Source organism: Ochotona princeps, chromosome 20, assembly GCF_030435755.1.
Source record: "Ochotona princeps isolate mOchPri1 chromosome 20, mOchPri1.hap1, whole genome shotgun sequence".
NCBI classification, from domain to species: domain Eukaryota; kingdom Metazoa; phylum Chordata; class Mammalia; order Lagomorpha; family Ochotonidae; genus Ochotona; species Ochotona princeps.
The window spans coordinates 30,530,823-30,552,935 of record NC_080851.1 but is presented as its reverse complement, the minus strand read 5'-3'; the positions used below and the strand labels follow the sequence as shown (position 1 = coordinate 30,552,935).

Below are 22,113 nucleotides of genomic sequence, written 5' to 3'. Positions count from 1 at the left end.
GATGGACGGACATCATGGCTACCACCCCTCCGTAGTTCCCTGTATAACACAGCAGCAGGACATAACCAGAAGGGTTAAACAGGCATCAGTCATCTTCATAATTGAAGGCTCAGGAACTTGAGCAGGTGCACTGGGGTGAGGGAAGGTCAGTGTCTGGTGCAGTAGTTACCACAGCACTTGGGCTGCCTGCATCCCACACCACAACGCCAGCACTCCCTCAGACACAGCAGGTGAGAGTTCGAGGAGCTGGGTTCTTGCCATCCACATGGGATCCCCTGGGGGTGTTCTGGGCTCTTGGCTTGTCCTGTTGTACCCAGCTCTGGCTACTGTGAGCACTTGGGGGAGCAGAGGTCATGAACCACCGGTGGTCGTCTGTCTGTCTCTCTGCCTTTCAAACAAAATGAAAACAATCCAAGGCATGTTTAATGAATGTGTGTTGGGGGTGCATGCTTTCACCTTTTTATTCACTTCCTGGTGAATTTTGTACCTACAACATATTTTCTATCCTTTTCTCAAAACAAACCACTAATGATGACCTGGTAGGGACGCGGCCCTTTCTTCAGCCTCCCTGGAAGCACTCCCTAAAATGCATGATGATGATGATGATGATTGGAAAATGCCCAGGGCAGGAGCTGAGCAACTGCCAACAGTTTAGAACTGGTTCTTTAAAGGCAAAAAGAACTGGAGAAGACAGGACAGGAGGGCGAGTGAGCAGGTGATTGGTCCTGACCATGTGCTAAGCACCCCTGTGCTTCTGTGCAGTCACTCTAAACCACACGAGTGCCTGCAAGGGTCTGCAAGATGTGGCGAGCACAGAGATGAGGAGGGAGCAGGTGCCTGCCCTCATGAAACTCCCATGCACCTTTCTGACAAGGAAATGCAATCCTGTTCAAAGAGTCTCTTAACACAAGGAAGATGGCCTCATCTTTTTTAAGCCAATGGGTACACAGGGGATACTCCATGAATAGCTATAAATATGAATGTTTCCTTACATAACGTTTTTGGCATAAAATATTCTGTATTTGCAAAAATACATATATAATGTTTGTATTGATACTAAATATATGATTTTTTTCAATTTGCTGTATTATATACATTGTGATGACAAGGTATTCATGTAAAGGACTTGGAAAATGGGGGAAAAAACATGTTTTTTTTAATTACAGAGTAAATATCCAGATTTGTGACACAAGGACCCCAGCCCCTTTCACTGTCATCATCCCCGGTGGGCGGGTAGAGGTGGAGCAGTCACTTTTGTGATCAAGAGCAAAGCAAACAGCACTGACTCAAGGGGGTTCTGCAGCAAGACTGGGGAACTGCAGTTCCAGAAAACTCAGTGAGAGGAGAACGGGTCATACCTGGGAAGAAGTGTGATCAAGGTACGGGTTGGAAATCCTTCTTGACAGGGCCTGTTGTGAGAGAAAGAGAGGGTGTTCATTAAAACCCCACTGTGATACCTTGCACACCAAATAGCAGGTAACAGTGTTAAGCCCAGGAAGTGGCTATGCTGAAAATGAATACCCAAAAACTGAGCTAGGATCTCTGGTTACAGGCTCGGCGTGGTGCACACTGCCACTCAGAGTGACAACCGGGTCAGTATCTCACTTACAGCAGAGCCCAGCCTAAAGGCTACGACCAACTGAAGCACAATGGAAAGCCTGGGACTTTTATTTGTCCCATTTGTTCCTTCAGTCCTTGATGTAGCCTCATTCTAGCTCTTACTCAGTTTTTATTTCCCCATTCTCCCCACCTGGGACCTCCAGCACTACCCATGCTGATGCCGCACCACCTTATCTGCCTCCACCTACACTGTGCACTGGGAGAGGGAGGCCCTGATGGCTGGGGTCCCTCGGCCTCAGTCTCCCATCCTAGGCCCACCACACTCCTGCTCCAAAAGCTCTCACATCCTCTCTGCCTTCCTCCAAACACATCTCTAGTGGGGCAAGATTTATGTGTCTGAAGAACCTGCTGCTCACAAATGCCAACCTCTCGCCACCATGTTAAGTCCCAGAGGCCCTTTTCCCTCCTAGAGGCTGATTGAATGGCACCTGACTTTGCAATCCAGGTCTGTACAGTTCCCTCCCAAGTGAGCAGAGCGCTGCTGGCTGGGGTCTGTCCCACCCTGGAGTTCTCGGCTCCAAACAAGGCAGCTGGGGGCACTGCCCTAGGCTGGTCTGAGTGTGCTTTCAGCCCCTGGGAATCCACAGCTGCTTGATGGACTGTCGGCCCCTTCAGCTGCTCTGCTTTGCCCCAGTCCTAGCACTCAGTCCTGCATTGAGAGGCTTCCTTCTTCTCCTCAATGATTTGGTGATTTGTACATCTCTGTCCACTCCATAAGCATTGGATGAAGGATCCGAATTACAGGAGCTAAGGTTTTTCCTACCTAACAATGCAGCCGGCAGCCCACACAGGCTTCAGCACAACAGAGAAGTGCTGTTACATGCCAGGGCACTGATAAAAGCTCCAGCCTAGCTCTCAGAACTCCTTGCAACTCTTCTTCAACACCCGTGGTCTTTTGAGACCCGCTGGTTTTTAGTCTGCCGCTTCCGTTCCACAGGATGATTTGCTAAATCTGTAAGACATATCTTGCCAATCGCCACTTTCCGGCAGCTACACCTTCTGCCAAATTTTAGTCTTAAAGGAAAACGTCCACACCGTTCCTTCCCTGCCCCCCGCGGCTCCCCCACGTCTCATCATCCAACAGGACTGATGCGAAACGCACCGGCTGCGCCTTCAGACCTGCCCATGGCTACTCTGCTGAGTCCTCGACTCGCTTCCCAGAAGGCGATTCCACACAGCAGACAGCCATTTTTAGCTCCCACCCTTCTGATTCAATCCCCACACACTCCCCCTTCACCTTCCGCTGACTTACATAAGACACTCGCTTCTTTCAACACTGAGCAACCTAAAAGTCGTGCATGCACCAGATTTATAATATGAAATGAATCAAGAGAAATTATTTTGTTTTCCCTATAGAGGAGACTTTGAAGAAGAATCAATATGGCAGACCAGAACCAACTATGTGTATTACTCATCTAATTGTCCAAATCAGCTCAGGAAAGTGGCTACTTCATGGGATCTAGTTAAACAGAAATCTTTCAAGTAGAAAAAAAGTTTCCCCCACCCCCCAAAAAAATCCAGATGGGGCATTTTCAACAAAGAAAACAAGCCACCTGCCTTTCTCGCCTCTGCCACCTCAGTCTGTGCCTCCCCATCCTCACACAACTCCAACCCCACCCCCACCCTGCCACGGATGACTTGTTTCAAAAGATGAGTAAAGTGAGTCAATGAAGTAATGGGATTCTTCCCTACCGAACAGATAACACAGAGAGGAGCCCCCAGCCCCTGGGGATTCAGCCAGAGTTCCATAACAACAACCATCTTTGACCAGACACAATCCCTGCGCTTGTTGTCAGGAACTCCTGGGAAGCCCTAGCGTAACTGCCCCTCCCCCCAGCGGCAGTGGGCTTTGGTTTCACTAACACTGGAGGGTAGCAGTTTGCCAGCCTGCTGCTTGAGCTCTTGGCCACGGAGCTCCCGATGTGCTCAGTACGGGACTGGCGTGTTAACAGAGTGATTCTCGAGGTTCGCTCTTTCCCAGAGACCCATTCGTGTCCTGGCTCCAAATGGCAAGCGCCAAAGGGTTAAGGAAAAAAGGCCATGGAGCGGTGGTGGGGCGGATGTTATCACCCTTCTAACTCAGAACAGGGAACGAGCTATCACTTAGCTTTATCAGGGGAACACTGTGGGTCAATTCACTGCTGCTTTAAACTACCTCAAGAACTGCTCTGTCAAGAATCCTTGAGAATGCACCCCACTTCCACCTTAACATTCCTTCCTAAATACATAATCACTCAGCAGTTTGAATTCCTTGGTTGCATCCGGCCCCTCTCCGCATTCCCCTGTGTCTTTCACTGTTCCTAAAGCAACTTCCATTCATCTCCAAAGGGGAAGCACCTAGTCCTAAGCACCCTGGCATTCACCATAGGAGCTTCCAGAAAGAGACACAGGAATGAGACACCATTCCTCTCCCAGAAGGCCCACTGATCAGTACACACAGACTCTAGGCAACACTGTAAGACCATGAACTCTGGGGCAAGTATCCAGTCTCATTGACAGGCCTATATCCCCTATCAGAGAACCTGGGTTCGAGTCCCGGCTCGACTCCTCATTCCAGGTTCCTGCTCACACACACACATGCTGGGAAGACAGCCCCAGCGAAGGCTCCCGTGGTTGAATCCCCACTATTCAGATGGCAGATCTGGATTGAGCACCCAGCTCCCAGCTGTGCAAATGGGCGCTCTCCCTCCCTCTCTGTGTCTCAGATAGTAAAACGAAAACAAGAACAAACCATGAATTCTTTCTTGATCCTGATGGACCCACTGGGACCCTGCTGGTCCACTTTTCAAACGGCTCTCACCATGGTATCTCAATATACACAATCCCAGATGAGGCTGTTGCCATGGTTCTGAATGGAGTTTGTGTTTTCCTTTGAAGACCCATGAACTAATAAACATCCTGTCCCTAAAATCATCTTCGATGATACTAACAGAGTGGTAACTTGGTGCTTGGAGGTGGGATCTTTGGGAAGTGATTTGACTGGATCAGGTTGCTGAGATGCAATCTCACCCAACCTCATCAGTCATGGTGGCTTCACAGAGAGCGACACAGGCAGGCAAGTGTATACCCTTTCGCCATGTGACGCTCTGTGCTGGCTTGGCCATCATCAAATGATGCTGAACCAACAAGCCTGTGGGATCTTGGACTAGAACCCTCAAAAACATGAACGCGAATAAGGCTCCCTAAAAATGATGAGAAGTGAACACACGGATGACTAATTTTTTTTCACTTCATTCCAAGTTTCTCAGATCTACTCAGGTTGGATACAACGGTTCTTTCATGAGTGATACAGAGCCTGAAAAAAGTAAAAGAATGCTAACAATAGATTTTAATTCTAACTTGTTTCTTCTCCTCTCTATTTTAATAGACAATGGAAAATGTTTTTTTTTAAAATGACACTGAGAAAACTTCATAATTTAAATGTGTATTAGAAAACTGCAATTGTGTAGTATTCATGAATGGATTTTTAGATAGAAAGAATAATGGCATAACTACCTTTACTTTTTTTAAAAGTCGGGTGACCATTAACATTCATGTTATGTTATATAAATCATGTTATGTTATCTAGATAGATTGATTGATTGATTGATTTATGCTAACATAAATGCCATGTGTCTGAACCAAGCAGAGAACTCACTCCAGAGTTGCTAAAATTATCCTGCTCAACTATGTGACAGCCTTAAGGCACATTTTTCATCACTTTTTAAAGGACACGCCTAAATACCAACCTTCAAGTCACTTAGGCTTCTAAGGGATGCAATGAACAGAGAAAGAATGAATTATTTCAGTGACATAGAAGAGCGACTTTCCCTGTCATGAACGCAAGACAACAAAATTCATGTGGCATCAAATTCACTGGAAATGCAAAATTCAGCTCTTGACCTAACTTTCTGTCATCATCGGTCATGGTCCCCTCCCATCTCGGGGTAACCAAGCAGAACATGAAGATGAAATGGCAGAACAAGCACATTTGAATTTTCTTCAAACCTAGGAGGCCAGAGGCCTCATATGGAACTGGGGCACAGATTTTGTGAGATCAGAGAACAAAATGTGACCAAAAGGCCGAGGTCTACTACACTGCTCACCCTGCATGCCTAAGACTGTGAGGCCTTCTGAAGCCCCGGCATCAATTTACACCTCACCCCAAGATTAACCAAGGTAAAAAGTACAGAAGCCTGGCCGGCCAGCAGCCTACACAACAGCCATCGCAAGCAGAGGGAGGGGGAAAACCTGGTGACAGCAGCCAACTGCTGCCTTAGTGGAATAGGGAACCTTAGCTATGTTCCTGCTAGTGCCGGCTGCCATTCCTGTCCACAATCACTGGCCCAGGGCTCCAGGGACATGCCTACAGCAATGGTCATGGTCCCCATGTCATCTGTAATCATATCTCCTCTCCATGGAGCAAGGCCACACCCAAGTCAAGGAGTCACTGAGAATGGTATTTTTCTACTGCTGGGATATGTTAGGAAAAGGGGGAGCATTTGGCATACAGAGTTTTAAGCCACAATGTGGGTACTGGTTAGAGTCCCAGCTGCTCCACTTCTGATTCATCTCCCTGCTAAGGTGTCTGAGAAGGCAACAGAAGATGCCTGGGTGCTTGGGACCCTGCACCCAGGTGGGAGACCTGAATGAAGACCCTGGCTCCTAAGGCCCCTGTGGCCATTTGGGGAATGAACCAGGAAATGCAAGATCGCGTCTTCTCTGTCTCTGTCTCTCTCTCTCTCTCCCTCCCTCCCTGCCTTTCAAATAAATCACTCTTTTTAAAAAAGGAAGTAGAATGAAAGGCAAGGTAATAAAAATGCTGACAGAGCCTGTCTCCTTTCTTAAACACCTTCCCATATTAATAACGATACTTTAAAAAATAGCCACACCTTTCTGCTTTCCATTTTTACAGATAGACCCAACGGTCAGAGAAATGAAGCATTCAGCTTGAGGTCCCAGAATAGGAAAGTTAGAGCTGGGTTTGGGACAAAACCGTCCAATCCTAAAGGCATCAAGTTCTAATATAATATACCAAAGAGTGTGACACAAGAGTTGGTGAAAAAGAAAGAGTTCACAATGCTGCATGCACCTGCTCACTTAATTCTTAAATAAATAAGGAGGTAGGTACTAGCATTATTTTTACTTTTCAGATGACAAAGCTAGACTTACAGAGGCAAAGAAGCACTCCCAGATTTGCAGGTGAAGACTACTGTGGTTCCTGCTGCGTTCATGTGCCTTTTAACTCGGAGCAGAACGATCGAAGGGTAACACATTACCAAGTCACCACGAACATCTGCCAGATCATCCCACCTCAGGTAAACAAAATCAGAATTTCCAGGAGTGGGGAGGCCTGAGAAGCATTTTTCCCTCCTCCCAAGTGCCCCAGGAGGTCTGAGTCAGTCTCCACCAACAAGTGATTGAGCACAGTCATTCCACCCTCTTTCAGTCCACTTCACCTCTGGCGCTGCTTGGAGCAGTCCTCAGACACCAGCTCCTTCCCGGGACAGACACAGGGGAATGCTGGGCTGCTTCCCATCACATTGGGGAATCTGTGGTGGAACCTGCAAGAGGCTTGCACAGAACAAAGAGCTACTGTCAGGCAGCTGCCACCCTGCACCTGCTCGCGGGTGTGTGTGCTGTGTGCACACTCTGTCAGAATCACGATCCTGAGCCAAAGCCTCCCTGGTTACACGGTGGCACAGTCCCTTCGCCCCTTCTGGAGGGGTAGACTCCCTTACTGTGGCATGCACAGCATTAAACCCATGGTGGCACAGCCCCTTCACCCCTTCTGGAGGGGTAGACCTCCTTCCCATGGCACACACAGCATTAAACCCAAGGGTGTCTTCCCATCATTAAAGGGCTCTCTATTCTAGTATCAACGTGTTTCCCTACTTAAAAGCTAAAGGCAGACAATGAAAGAAGGTCCCAGGGATAGCTGTAAACATTTCACAACCTTGCTTGCCTTGGGGAATAAATGGGCAAGCACCAACAGCTTCTGGGAAAATCCACACAGCCCTGGAGTGTCATCAGCTCCACTTTAGTCAGACCCCTGAGCTTATCTTTAGTTTTGGTTGGGACGGTGGGTGGGCATCCCTGGTTAATACAATCACAGAAAACCTGTTAAATTTTAGAAACCAAGCAATTAAGGATTTAGGAGAAATTGGTGAAATGAGCAAGATCACCTCCATTTGTCACTGAATTCCCTACTTGTGTTCACATCAACCCTTTGGGGTCATACTGCACTTTAAGATGTACTCCTCCATGGCATGGTTGTCTGAAACCTGCTCCCCCTGGCCGATTCTGCACCAAGCTGAGTAGCAAGGTAGATCATTAAAGCACTGGATTACAACCCATAGAAACAACATCTATGCATTCACAGAGATGCAGACCAATACCAAATACAACAGGAAAAGGGAAACAGAAATTCATCCTCAGGCAAACACAGCAGTCATCAGCGCTGAAGAAGCTCCCAAAATGAATGTTCAGCAGAAAGGATAGAAATGTGATGTGAAACGGGATGCTTGCAAAGTTCTGAAGTCAAGGTATCAAAGAAAGTACAGCACCTGCATTCCCTGAGCTGGATAATGGTCCATGAGAAGGCAGCATGCTGCCATCACCTGCCTGACAGGAGGGACTGAGCAAGGAATTCTGCTGAGGTTTTCATCAACACTTGTGAGTGTGTGTGTTTTCATCAACACTTGTGTGTGTGTGTGTGTGTGTGTGTGTTTTCATCAACACTTGTGTGTATGTGTGCGTGAGTGCACACACACACACACATACACATATATGAATTTAACAAGAAAGCCATCAGGCGACCATAGATTGAAGGGCATTCTTTGAACTCTTCCAGAACTGCCAAGGTTATGAGAAATCAAGGGAAGCTGAGAAAATGTCCCAGATGGACAGGGACACCTAAGGAACCTTCTAGCAAAAGGCACTGTGCAATCCAAGGACTAGGGACCTAGGGACATCGGGGAGCCAATCAGTGCCTGCTAGCTTGGACAGCATTACTGTGAAATGCTAATGTGGTATGCCTCCTGCCACTTGTAGGGCTAAGTGATTTTTGAAATGAAAAGCTAGGTGAAAAAAAAAAAAACAGGTGAAAATACAAAGGGGGGAAAAACCACACGGCAACTTCACACGGGCCTAGCAGACAGCATCTTCCTCCAGTGATGAAACAATCTATTAGGAAACACGCTGACATGACATCACCTGCCTCGCTCCCTGTCAAAAAAGGCTGCACTGCCTTAAAGGCAAACCCTGGGCGATACAATAGAGTGACGTCCCTGGCCTCCCCACACTCTGCTCCAGCCCCTGGAACAGCTCCTTACCCAGCACCGTGTTATGTCAGGGTTTTCTTGTCTGTTTCAATTTTTAGGTCCACTTCTCTAAGGGTATAATGTTTCAACTCTTTTTTTATTATTATTATTTCACATTTATGCTTCTGTATTTGGAAAGCAGAGAGACAGAGACAAGAGAGATCTCTCATCTGCGGGTTCCCTCACTAAATGCCCTCAGTAGGCAACAGCTGAGGCTGGGCCAGACCAAAGCTGAAAGCCAGAAACTCAAGCCAGGTCTCCCTACGTGGATGTCAGGGATTGCCCTGCGCCATCCATCGCCACTCCCTCCTAGGGTGTGCATTTGCAGGAAGGTGGAATCAAAAAACGAGACCTTAAGCCCGAGCATTCACATCTGAGATGTGGGTACCTCAAGTGGCATCTCAATCACTGTGCCACAAGCCGGCTCCTGCCCAAGTCTTCAACATGGCAGCCAGTGCTCCCCTCACCTCTGTACACAGTTCTTGTTGTGCATGGAAAAAAGGAAAGAGCTGTTCTATTTGCTGATTTCCTCCTCAAGTGGCTTCAAATCCCATAGCTGGGCCACCTTCCACTACCTCCCAGGCACCTTAGCAGGGAGCTAGCTATACTGCATACAGAGCAGCCAAGACTCGAACCAGCACTCTGACATGGATTTACCAGCATTGCCAGTGGCAGGTTCACCTATGTGCCACAAGGCCATCCCTCGGTTGTCTGGATTTTACTGGACAAAGCCTGAGCATCCTCCCCGCTGTGTTAGGGCCCCAGCTGTGACTTCAGCTCATGCACATGCCTCCTGTTCCCCCTTCAACCCACCCCAGTGCTGCCTGAAGCCCAGGCACACACTGGGTCTCTTCACCCCAAGGCTGGAGCATCTGTGCAAGCTCCCTGGGTGGCTGAGGCTGTTTCCCCAAACTGTCTCAGGAGCTCCGGAGAGATTTGTGCTCTCTGCAAATCCAGTAGGGCTTCCTGTAGTGTACAGCAGGGGTGGACAAGCCAGTGGGGTCTCCATTATTTATTTATTTATTTTTATTGCAAAGGCAGATATACAGATAGAAGGAGAGACAGAGGCAGATCTTCTGTCCAATGATTCACTCCCCAAGTGGTCGGCAACAGCTGGAGCTGAGCCAATCCAAAGTTAGGAGTACAGAGCCTCTTTGGGTCTCCCACGTGGATGTAAGGCCCCAAGGCTTTGGGCCATTCTCAACTGCTTTCCCAGCCCACAAGCAGAGAGCTGAATGGGAACTGAGGCTGCTGGGATTAGAACCAGCACCCATATGGCATCTCAGCACATGCAAGGTGAGAACTTCAGCCACTAGGCCACTGCACCGGGCCCGGGGTCTCCTTCTGATGGCCAGTGTCCTGCACCCCACTGATCCCAGGGCCATGTGGGAAAGCATGCCAGAAACATCTACACACCTGGGGAGCACACAGCCAGCCCTGCTCTGGCTCCACTCCTCCTCTCCCTTCTCCACTCTGCCTGGCGTCCCCGGGCAAGGGGTATCCAGACAGCTGGAGTGTGTGAGGCTTCTTCAGAAAGTCCAAAGAAAAGTAAATACTAGTGGGCCAAATGCAGTAGCCTAGCAGCTAAAGCCCTCACCTTGCATGTGCTGGAATCCCATATGGGTGCTGGTTCTAATCCCGGTGGCCTCGCTTCCCATCTAGCTCCCTGCTTGTGGCTGGGGAAAGCAGTCAAGGACAGCCCAAAGCTTTGGGACCCTGCACTCACATGGGAGACTCAGAAGAGGCTACTGGCTTCAGATTGGCACAGTTCTGGCCGTTGCAGCCACTTGGGGAGTCAATCAACAGAAAGATCTTCCTCTCTGTCTGTCCTCCTCTCTGTATAGCTCACTTTCCAATAAAAATTAAATAAATCTTTTTAAAAAATACATACTAATAAACAGTTGTGCAAGGATTCAAAAAACTTTTTTGCACCAAAATAAATTGATCTTTCAGTTCCTTTGTCTGTGAACTACACAAGGAGCATACTTTATAGACTGAATAACTCTACTTTCCTTTCAAAGATCTTTAAAATCTGCTTGCATACCACTTATTGTGTGGGTATTATTTTTTTTTTGTCACTGAAAAACACCTGAGCTGTTTTATATGAGGTCTTTTCACAGGAAACAAAGTTCTCTTTTCATTTGTCACAAGTTAGAACAGAAGAAAGGAAATGAACTCCAGAGTGGTCACCTTGCTTCCTGTCTTTGGTATGGGGACACAAATTATCCTCTAAGGGGTCCCCTGTTGAGTTGTACATAAATTACTTAAGGCAGCAAAACAACCCCAAGGCTGGAAATAAGGACTTAGAATCTGGGTTGTACTTTTACTTAATTATTCCACTGAGACATACCTGGGGCCAGCACTGTGACACAGTAGTTTGAGCTGGTCTTTGTGACATCGGCATTCCATGTGAGTGCCCGTTCAAGTTCCAGATGTTCTGGTTCCCGTCCAGCTCACCATGGATACGCCTGGGAAAGTGGCAGGAAATGCCCCAAGTGCCTGGGCCCCAGCCACTGTCACGAGAGACCTGGAGTGAGTTCCCGGCTTCTGGCTGTGGCCTGGCCCAGCCTCAGCCATTGTAGCCATATGGGCAGTGAAGCATATGGGGACGGAAGATATCTCTCTCTAAATCTTTCTTACTCTGTCACCCTGCCCAGCAACTAAATAAAATAATGTCTTAAAAACACTTCAGACATACAAACAACCTTGGAAATGCTGCACCAGAATAGCTCTTGGGGCACCTGGCCTGTTCCTCAGCCTGCAATTAAACTACAGGAAACAGCTGCGCACTGAGGCTTGGGACCACCTGGGTGCCACCTCAACTGGGGTCACTTCCCTCCTCCAAGAGTCAAAAGTATTCACCACCCAGGCCTTTACATGGTTTCACAGACTCTGATCCTGACTGTCTGATCCTGCTCTGTCAGAACAGACAGAGCCTCTACACTGCCCAGAAAGAAGATTCCCATGCTGAAGACAGCGATAGGTGAGAACCCTCTTCATTTCGGCCAAAATTTGAGATTCAAATTTGCTATAATTTAAGGTGATTTCCTGCAGTTTAATTGACAGGAAACAGTTCTATGTTCACTTTGTTACATAAAAATCAAGGAAAAGCATCCAAAAATTACTTTGAAGAGGAAAACCAAGGGCTCCACAGATTAATCTGCCTTGCAGAGCCAGTATCCTATATGGGCACTAGTTCATGTCCCAGCTACTCCACTTTCCATCCAGCTCCCTGCTTGTGGCCTAGGAAAGCAGTGGAGGACGGCTCAAGTCCTTGGGTCACAGGAGGGAGGATGCTCAGGGTTTGTCTAGTAAAACCCAAATCCAGACAACCAAGGGAATGGAAGATCTCTCTCTTTCTATTTATCTATCTATCTCCTCTGCAAATCTGCTTTTCAAATAAAAATAAACTAATTAATTAAAACTAAAAATATGAAGGGCAGGAGGGCAGGAACTGGCTAGATATCAATTCGAATCCCAACTGTTCCACTTCCAATCTAGGTCCCTGGAAATGCACCGGGGAAAGCAATGGAAGATAGTTCTAGTGCTTGAGCCCCTGCCACCCATGTGGAAGACCCAGAAGTTCTGGACTCCTGGCTTCAGCATGGCCCAGCACTGGCCAATGCATCCATCGGGGGAGTGAGCCAGTCTGTGGAAGATCTCTTGCTCGCTCTCTCTCTCCTTCTCTAACTCCAACTGTCAAAATCAATCAACCAATCTTTAGGGAGAGCAGGTAGCAAGCTAAGGGTTTCATTCACACTAGATGATTCAGCCCTAATGACACATAGCACAGTACACACCCAGCAACATACACAACCAGGGCACTTCTGAAAATTCATGGCCAAATGAAACTTCTATTATCTGGGTCTGAGTCTGAAATCCATACGTGAGGTTTTTTTTTCTATATGATGCATTTTCCATGAAAATTTGAAACACCCTTAATATACTTAAAAATATGCTACAAGGTGGGCATTTTAGCACAGTGGGTTAAGCTGTTGACTGAGACAGCCACATTCCATGGCTGGCTGGAATCCAGGCTGTTCCACTTCCCAGCTAGCTGCCTACTGATGTGCTGGGAAAACAGGATGACAACTCCTATGTTTGGGCCCCTTCACCCACGTGGGAGACCCCGTGAACTTACTGGCTCTTGGCTCTCGCCTGTAGCCCTGGCTATTGAGGCCACTGGGCAGTGAATCAACACATTCTCTCTCCTACCTTTCAGATACACTAAAAACAAACCAACAAAGCTTTATAAAAAGTTGCTGAGAGGACAGATCTCACACTGTACTGTTATCACAAAAAAACACTTCAAAAATTAGATGGGAAGAGGGGTTTGATGTTGAAGAAGTCCACGCATTCTGTGGCAATGGTGTCACAGGTCTAAACTTTTCTCCAAATTCGCTAAGTTGTATGCATTACCTGGGTAAAGCTTCTGTATGACACCCATACCTCAGCCAAGTGGTTTTTAGAACAAACGGAATGAGAAGGAAGCGATTAGTTTCACTAACCCTTTCTCTGTCTACTGGGAACTTCCAGCCCATACCACAATCTAGACATGTCTAGACTGCATGAAACCGATGCTGAGAGCCAAACAGAAAAATATCGGTGAACTCAAGAGGTCAAGATACTGCTTCAAACTCCTGGACCCTGTACCTCTGAGGCCGCTCTCTCTAACACACTAAAGCTGTCACAGAGTTGGTTAAAACACATTCAGGTGCCCAAATCTCCCATTAGGAGTTTCCTTTACGTCCTTCCTTTATGCCTTTTTTTTCCCAGGCTATTTACATTTGGATTTTCCTTGATTCATTACCTGCATCTTCTTTAAAAATATATAGGGCCTGGCACCGTGGTCTAGCAGCTAAAGTCCTCGCCTTGAACGTGCCGGAATCCCATATGGGTGCCGGTTCTAATCCTGGCTGCTCCACTTCCCATCCAGCTCCCTGCTTGTGGCCTGGGAAAGCTGTTGAGGACGGCCCAAAGCCTTGGGACCCTGCAGCCATGTGGGAAACCTGGAGGAAGTTCCTGGCTCCTGGCTTCGGATCAGCGCAGCACCGGCCATTGCAATCACTTGGGGAGTGAATTACCAGACAGAAGATCTTCCTCTCTGTCTCCTCCTCTCTCTGTATATCTGACTTTGCAATACAAATAAATAAATCTTTTATATATATATATAAAAGATTCACTCCCCAAGTGGCCACAATGGCTGGAGCTGAGCTGAACTGCAGCTCTTCTGAAGCCAGCAGCTTTTTCCAGGTCTCCCATGTGGGTGCAGGGTCCCAAAGCTTTAAGCCATCCTCCATTGCCCTTGCAGGCCACAAGCAGGAAGTTGGATGGGAAGTGGAACGGCAAGACAAGAATTGGCGCTCCTGTGGAATCTTAGCACTCGCAGGGCAAGGATTTAGCCACTGAGCCATTGTGCCAGACCCCGTTACCAGCATCTTAGAGGTAGTTCTGCCTAACAGCCATCCACAGTGTCTAACGTGAGGTCTTCTCTAGGCAGTCACCTTTGAGGAAGTGTTGGTGAGGAAGACAAAGCTGGCATTTCTTGCAGCTTCTTTGACTTCCTTCCCCATCCTGTGTCCAGCTCCTGACACTGTACACTGCACCTTCCTGAACTGGGAGGTGGCCCTGCACTGTCCTTAAGAGTGGCCCTCTGGGCTCCCATGCTTGAATTCAAATCCCATCTGTACCGCTTAAAAGTTCTGTTCTTGGATGAGGCTTTTTAATTCCTTTGTGTCTCATTTCCACCCCTAAGTGGGTGAAGCAAAAGCTACTTGCACTATTACTATAAGAATTAAGTGACTTTAAGGCAGACATGTTGCACGGTGGTTAAACAGCCTGCCTTCCATGCCAGAGCTCCTCCTGAGCCCAGCTCCTGCCCTTCTGAACTGGCTTCTTGCCATCGTGCACCCAGGCAGGCCACAGAATACGGCTCAAGCACCTGGGACTCTGCCATCCATGTGGGAGACTCACATTGACTTCCAGGCTCCTGGCTTCTGCCTGGCCCAGCTCAGCTCAGCCCAGCACTGGCTACTGTGGGCATTTGGAGGGGTGGTTAGGAGGAGGAGGCAGTAGCAAGGGAAGGTTAACCAGTAAATGAAATATCTCTTCCCATCTGTCTCTCTGTCTCTTTCTCTCTGTATCTGCCTGTCAATTAAAATGAAAATAACCAAAAGCTGTCTAAAAAGAATTAAACAACCTAACCCAGTGATTCTCAAAGGCTGACATGCACTGGAATCACCTGAGGGCTTGCTGAGCTGACGCTGGGCTGTCACACCCAGAGTTTCTGGCTGCTGCAAAAGCCTGAGACTCCACAGTTCCAGTGAGCATCTTGGCTGGTCCTGGAATTACACTGTGCAAACTCGGAACTACCTACAGAGCTTGGGATGGCGCATGCCCGTGGAGTGTGAACTCCTGTTATGACTAAGCATTCGGGCAACTTTGCTCTTATATGTCTGAGCGTGGGGCTCCCTTTCCAGTATGTACACGTCTCAAGGGGATAGCACCAAGTCCTCCTCCTCCAACCCCACCAGCACGCCCAGAATTCTCTGTACTCAAGTTTCCTCTGGCCAAGAAGGAAGACTGAATGTGAGAGACACCAAGTCCTCCCACTGACAGTACTCCCAGGGCTTTCATACGGTGGCATCTTTTGGAGATGGACGAGTTCATTCCAGCGCTTGACCTAAGAGGGTCGACTCCCCTTTCCCACATCAGGAGTTTTGGAAGGGCTGACTTCGAGTCCTTCAGCTGTTGAGATGGCCCCTGGCAGCAAGGTTCTCTCCCAGACAGGTTCAGGGTTTCTAAGGGCTTGCACTGTCGGCAACCACCAGCTACCACTACTGTTCAGAAATCGAGATGCAGTGGATTTTTATCTAAATTGAAGGTTGATCTGGTCACTGACCAGTGGGAATACTGTGATTCACTCTAAACCTGAAATCCAAGGGAGCTTCCCACAGCTGTTGGTAAACAATTCACCTTAGAGTTTGGAAAGATCAGGCCTGAGCAAGTCCACATGGCTGAAGAGAGAGAGGTACACTTACAGAGTTAGGACACAGACCCAGCAATCACACAATAATCTGAACAGCACGGGTTGTGACCCGACTGGAAGGCAGTCAGCATCATGGAAGCCGTTCATCTAGCACTCTAAGGTTACAAAGGGCAACCAAAAGTACTATCTGGGGCCATCTTGGTCAGTTCCCTTTTTTCACAATGTTCTCCTATTGACAGAGGTAAAAATAGAGTCTTTCAATGGCCAACACCCGGCCTGTACCTTCCTTCTGTTCTGTTCAGATGATAGATCCACCTGCCAGCCTTCTCACTTCCTGCACAGGCCCTCGGTCGGCTGGCACTTGAGTCTTACGGGCTTGTGAAATTTTATTTATCCTGGGTCACATGGCCCTTCTTTTTCCTGCACGAATGTCTTCTTGAGGTCCACCCAGAGCTCACGTGATCGCCACATTGGCTTCTTTCACTTCCTGAAGCCTGTCTAGTACATTTGCGCAATCTTACCTTGTACCCAGAATTTCATTCACATCTTGTGCTGCATTTCCTGGGAATGTGTCCGGCAATGACCCCTTACGCATCACTTCTCTCAACTGCTGAAACTGGACGCCCCTGTATGCAGGCTTCCTGGTGGGGTCAGGGCCTCCTGGGGTTCCTGCCTCTTAAGGGGACGCAGCCCACTAGTATTAAACATGCTTCAGTGCTACCTGCTTTCTTGCCTGCACTACCAAGATGTTCCTGGACTTAGGGGGAGGCCCTGTCCCAGTAAACCATTCTTAAGTGAAAGATAACACTGGTGGGAAATGCACCTGATACCTTTACCCCACTAAATTAACAGTTCCACAACACAGGTCACTGTGATGTCTTGACCACTGCTTTTCCTGATCCCATCGCTATCTAGAGAGAAGATGGTACCACATGTTGCTAGCAAATGAAGAGATTGAAATTCCTACCCTGAAATGCTGCTTCTACTGAAGGCACATCAGTTTTGCCCCATTGCAAAATGAGAAGCAGTAAGACAAACCATGATAAGATGGGTCCCATCTACATATCCTTAATCCTTCCAGTTCCTTGATACTGGTTGAGTCCTTCTGCCTCTATGAAATGTCCTTCTTTCTAGCCTAACCACTAAATCATTTCTTCTAACCTCTTCAGACAGCCTTTATCTCCTCGGAGTCACCACGGAGAACTTTGCTGTTAAATGATCTCCCACCTCCTTGGTGACTTTCTTTGCTGGCTTAAATATGCCCTGACAGCGCCCAGCAAATAGTACCAGCGATCCCAGCAAACACGATAGAATCAGGAGAAACAAACGAGAGATCATCCGCGCTGCAGATGGCCACACATGCTGAAGCATCCCTGGGACCCCTGGGTCCCCAGATTTCCCCTGGAAATTCTCTTTTGGTGGGTGGCAGGCAGCAGCCACTGCTCCTCAAGAGACTCCCAAGTACTACCGCAGCCACCAGGCACCTAAGACCCTGGCACCTCTTCTCATGTGGCAGCATCCACAGTTACTGATGGCCCTTCTTCCTCCAGGTGAGTCCCCAGAAACCAGAGCCTCCGTGGCATGCAGATTCCCAGGCAGCACGCCAACCAGAGCTACTTGATCAGAAGACACAGTTACTGAGACCTCCGGGAAAGTCACAGCATTTACAGAAGCATAGACAGACCCACCATGCTAGCCCCACTTCCCAGGCCAGTGTCTCTAAATCAGAAAGTAACTAGTGTTATAACCAAAGTCACCTCTCCCCCTCCAAAAAAAAAAAAACCTAGAGGAAAAGAGCTTTGACGGCGCTGCTGACCCTACTCTGCGTCCTTTAAACAAAAAAAAATGCAAGTACACACATCACAGGTGTGAAAGAATTCCCAGAGGAAAACTGACCTACTTAACCTGACATGCCTCAAACACATTCGATGGAGGAAGTGACAAAATGCAGATCCAATCAGCTGAATAACTATGACCAACGTGAAACTACAAAGCTGCCCCCAGCGTGCCAAGCTCCTCCACTGGGCAATTCCATCACACTCACACTTCCACTGGGACTGGCTGGTTCCCCAGTGACTCATCAGTGCACACAGCCATCGGGGGCGATGGGCTGTTGCCTGCTGCTTTCTCGGCTGGGGAGCTCCAGCCCGTCCAGCCTCATGCCATGGGCAGGATACACAGCAGCCCAGATGAACAGACACAGAAGGTGCCAGCGTCACAGTCCCCAGACAGCGGGGTCCTCGGATGGCTCCTTCTGGACATGTTTTCGCTTCTCTTTTACTTGTTTTCCCTCTCCAGGGGAACATCACACTGGGATTCCAGGCTGTGTGCACCTGTGGCGTCAGATCCAAGAAGCGTGCTGCCTGGGAGAAGTGCTTCCCAGGAAAGCCTCTGTGTAGGACTCTGAATTTTCCCCTGAAATCAAACTGCAAGCAGCTGCACCTGTGTTCTTTTTTGCTTAGGTGAAATCAGTTAACAATGTCTTCTCTTTGGCTCACCCTGACTAATCCGCAACAGCTTTTAACAAGAGGCCCCTTTCAAAGTTTGTTACTTTGAATGACAACCTGTCTCTATGAGAGATGGAAAAGTCAACGAAGTACCCTACATTCAAATCAGTCAACACAACGTGTAGGAATGACAGAGAAAGAGATCTTCTGCCAGCATATGGGGTTTCACGAACAGTATTTGCTCAAAAAAACACTGCATTTCCTCCAACTCTCACTTCCATTCCTCCTTGCCTCCCACCTTGCACTTGGCTACAGAACATTAATGCGGCCAGTAAGTATCACAGGGACCAGGGTTTGGGGACAGCAGATAATGCCACCACCTGTGAGGCAGTCATCCCATGTGAGCACCAGCTGGGAATCCTGGCTGCTCGACTTCCAGTCCTGTGCCCTGCCAATGTGCCCAGGATAGCAGTGGAGGATGACCCAAGTGCTTGGGCCTCTTTCCCCACAGGGGAGACCCAGATGGAGATCCTGGCTCTTGGCTTCTGCTTGGTCCAGCTCTGGCTGTCGAGACCATTTGGAGAATGAATGGATGTATGGAAGATCTCTGTCTTTTTCCGTCTCGCTCCCTAACTTTGCCTTTCAAAAACATAACCCTTTTTTTTTAAGATTTATTTATTTTTATTACAAAGTCAGATATACAGAGAGGAAGATCTTCGGTCCAATGATTTACTCCCCAAGTGACCGCAATGGCTGGTGCTGCGCCGATCCGAAGCCAGGAACCAGGAACCTCTTCTGGGTCTCCCATGTGGGTGCAGGGTCCCAAAGCTCTGGGCCGTCCTCGACTGCTTTCCCAGGCCACAAGCAAGGAGCTGGATGGGAAGTGGAGCCGCGAGGATTAGAACCGGCGCCCATATGGGATCCTGGGCAGGTTCAAGGCGAGGACTTTAGCCACTAGGCCACACTGCCGGACCCCCAAAAACATAACTCTTAAAGACAGTCACTCCTAAAGGAGCCTGGAAGCTATTTTAGAACTCACCAAACACAAAGCTGAATGAGCTGCTTTCTTTTTTTTCTAAGAGATAAGCCCCCTTGAGAATATGAGGTCTACAGAAGCTTCACACTTCTCTGTCCTCTCGAATCTGATACGGGTGTGGCCCTGGATTTTAATTAGGTGACGGGAGGTCCTGACTTGATCCAGAAACTTTCAAGAAAGGAGGACATCTGGGGACAGAGATGTCGGTGTGCAGGAAACCAAGGATTTCCTTCCACTGCTCTCACAGATCCCGAGTCGTGAACCAGAAGACAATCTGGTTGAAGTGTGGGAAAGCCTAGACCCCTTGACAGTGTTCAGATCCTAGGTGTGGTTATAGTATGGCCTTTTTCTGTCCTCTGGTTTCACACTCACACTGGCTGCACGCTCACAGAAATGTTCATAATTCACACTACAAACAGGACGCTGAAAGTGTTTAAGATACTATGTTGCACATTACATACATTCTAACACAACTGTAAATCCAAAACGTATGGCCTACAAGTTAAAACACAGGGGTCTCATACTGGGGTATCTGGGTTTAACTGGCAGTTCCAGCTCCTGACTCCAGCTTCCTGCTAAAGCAGACCCTGGGAGGTAGCAGGTGTTGGCTCAGCTGCCCCGGTCCCTGCTACCCACACTGGAGGCCCCGATTGTTGTTCCTTGCTCCTAACTTTAGCTCAGTTTATCCCAGACATGTGAGTATTTGGGCAGTAACCCAAAGAACAGGTGCATTTTATTTCAGCCTAAAACCATGGTGGATAGATTCTGAAATTCCAAATGTGCCTGCCAACAAGTCTCCAGGACCACATGAACCTATCCCGAGAGCCCTCCAAGGTTAAGTTCTCTCTGAGGGTGCCCCCGAATTGGCAGGCTGCTCCGCTTTCCTGCCTGCTGCGGGTGTCACGTCTTGGTCAACCTCCTGCGGAATGCCAGCACGGTTCTAAATGGCAGAGTGGGAATGTAATTACGAGGGAACAGAGCTCCAGGAGTTAATTGGCACAAGTGTGTGGGCCCATGTTTTCTTCTTACACTTATCCTGAACACGTAGTCCTCCGTCTAAATAGAGCCCCATAAGTGAAGGTGAAAAGGGAGCTGCTACACCTGCAACAAAGCCTACTTGCCTCCTTCCTTAAAGAGCCCTCTCTCCGTCCCCCTCCCCACTCCCACACCTCCACAGGAAGCAGTGCTCACACAGGTTGCCAACCACTCCCACCATTTCTGATGACTAACCAGACTTCACTCACATTGAGACACTTGGTTGTGTAAGCTTTCCACAAGCGAATTCTGTGATGCAGGGCAGACACAACCTCACATAGGAATCTCACTTCAGTCCTGTGTCGCTGGAACACAACAATGAATGTTTCTGTATGATCACGGGCCTCATGACCACCAAGGGACACGAACTGACATTGCCAGCTACCTGCTCTCTGACTGCCCCACTCTTCCATGTAGGAAGGACCAGCTCAGGGACACACGGGGAGGGGCCAGTCATGGCTGCTTGCTCTCCGTTGCTGGCTTTTCCACCTCCTCGAACCCGGCACCCTCCCAGGGAGGAGTGTGTTTCCTGTGGTTGGCCAGCTCCCACACACACAAACACACAGCTGAAAATGAACATGCTCCATGATGTCCTTCTCCTGCCTGCCCAGAGAGACAGACTGGAGCCCGGGAAGGGGTGACATGCACGCTGCTCTGCCACCCTTTTGTACTACCATTTCACAAGAATGGCTCCATGGCATCCTGGTCAAACCATCCATGGAAACAAAATTTTCCCTTTGTAAAAGCTACACTGAGTCTTCAAAATATTCCAAGGTAAATAATGAAGCTCTGAGCACACTTGCCACCAGGTTGGGCTGCATGACTATTCACCTATCTGTACACTCAGATGGTATGTGTCAGGAGAGGGAGACGGTGACTAACCTTGGGTCACAAGACAGCATGGTCAATGCATGGCATATCCTGAGGTTTCCTTCTTCATTTTATTTGTTTTTCAATGTTATTTATTTGAAAGATGCAGTTTTGGGAGGAAAAGGGAGACAGACAGCTAGAGGACTTCTATCTGTCATGTCACCTTCCCCTTCCCCAACTACCAAAATGATCACACAGCCAGGGCTGAGCCAGACCAAAGCCAGGAGCTAGGAGCTTCTGCTAGGTCTCCCTCACAGACGGCAGGGGCCCAAGGGCTTGGGCCATTCTCCGTCACTTTCCCAGGCGCAGGAGCAGGGAGCTGGGTTGCAAGCAGATCAGCCAGTACTCTAACTGACACGCAAATGGGATACCACTGCTGCTGGCAGCAACTTCACCAGCTACACCACAAGGCTGATCCTAAATTTCTCCCTTTTTAAAGAAAGTTTCTTCATAAACGGACTGTCATCTGGGTTTATCAGAATATCCAAAACTCTAAATGATCTTACTTTTAAGGAAAAGCCAAATTCAACAAAAGAATAGACACATGTCATTTCTTTGAACCAAACTGAATAAGGAAAAGAACATGCATCATAGAAAAATGTTTCTTTTTTAAGTATTAATGTTGCCATTTAGCAAAGCTTCTAAAAACCCTCACAGAGGTGGGCAGGCTTATCTTCTTTCTTTAAAGATTTATTTTTGTTGGAAAGGCAGATTTACTGAGAAAAGGAGGGACAGAAATAAAGATCTTCCATCCACTGGTTCACTATCCAAGTGGTCACAATGGCTAGAACTGAGCTGTTCCAAAACCAGGAGCCA

General features: G+C 48.2%; 1 protein-coding gene across 2 annotated transcripts in view; it reads right to left on the bottom strand.

Annotated features, from left to right (window-relative positions):
* RAPGEF5 (Rap guanine nucleotide exchange factor 5) overlaps window positions 1-22,113 on the bottom strand; it is a 201,758-nt gene that overhangs the window by 159,230 nt on the left and 20,415 nt on the right. Inside the window, exon 2 of one of the 2 annotated variants that reach the window (XM_058678275.1) lies at window positions 1,359-1,409. In XM_058678275.1, the coding sequence (XP_058534258.1) occupies window positions 1,359-1,409 (51 nt within the window). Of the gene's footprint in view, window positions 1-66; window positions 185-1,358; window positions 1,410-22,113 lie in introns of those variants that run through there. The other variant, XM_004582451.3, reaches the window with a different exon arrangement.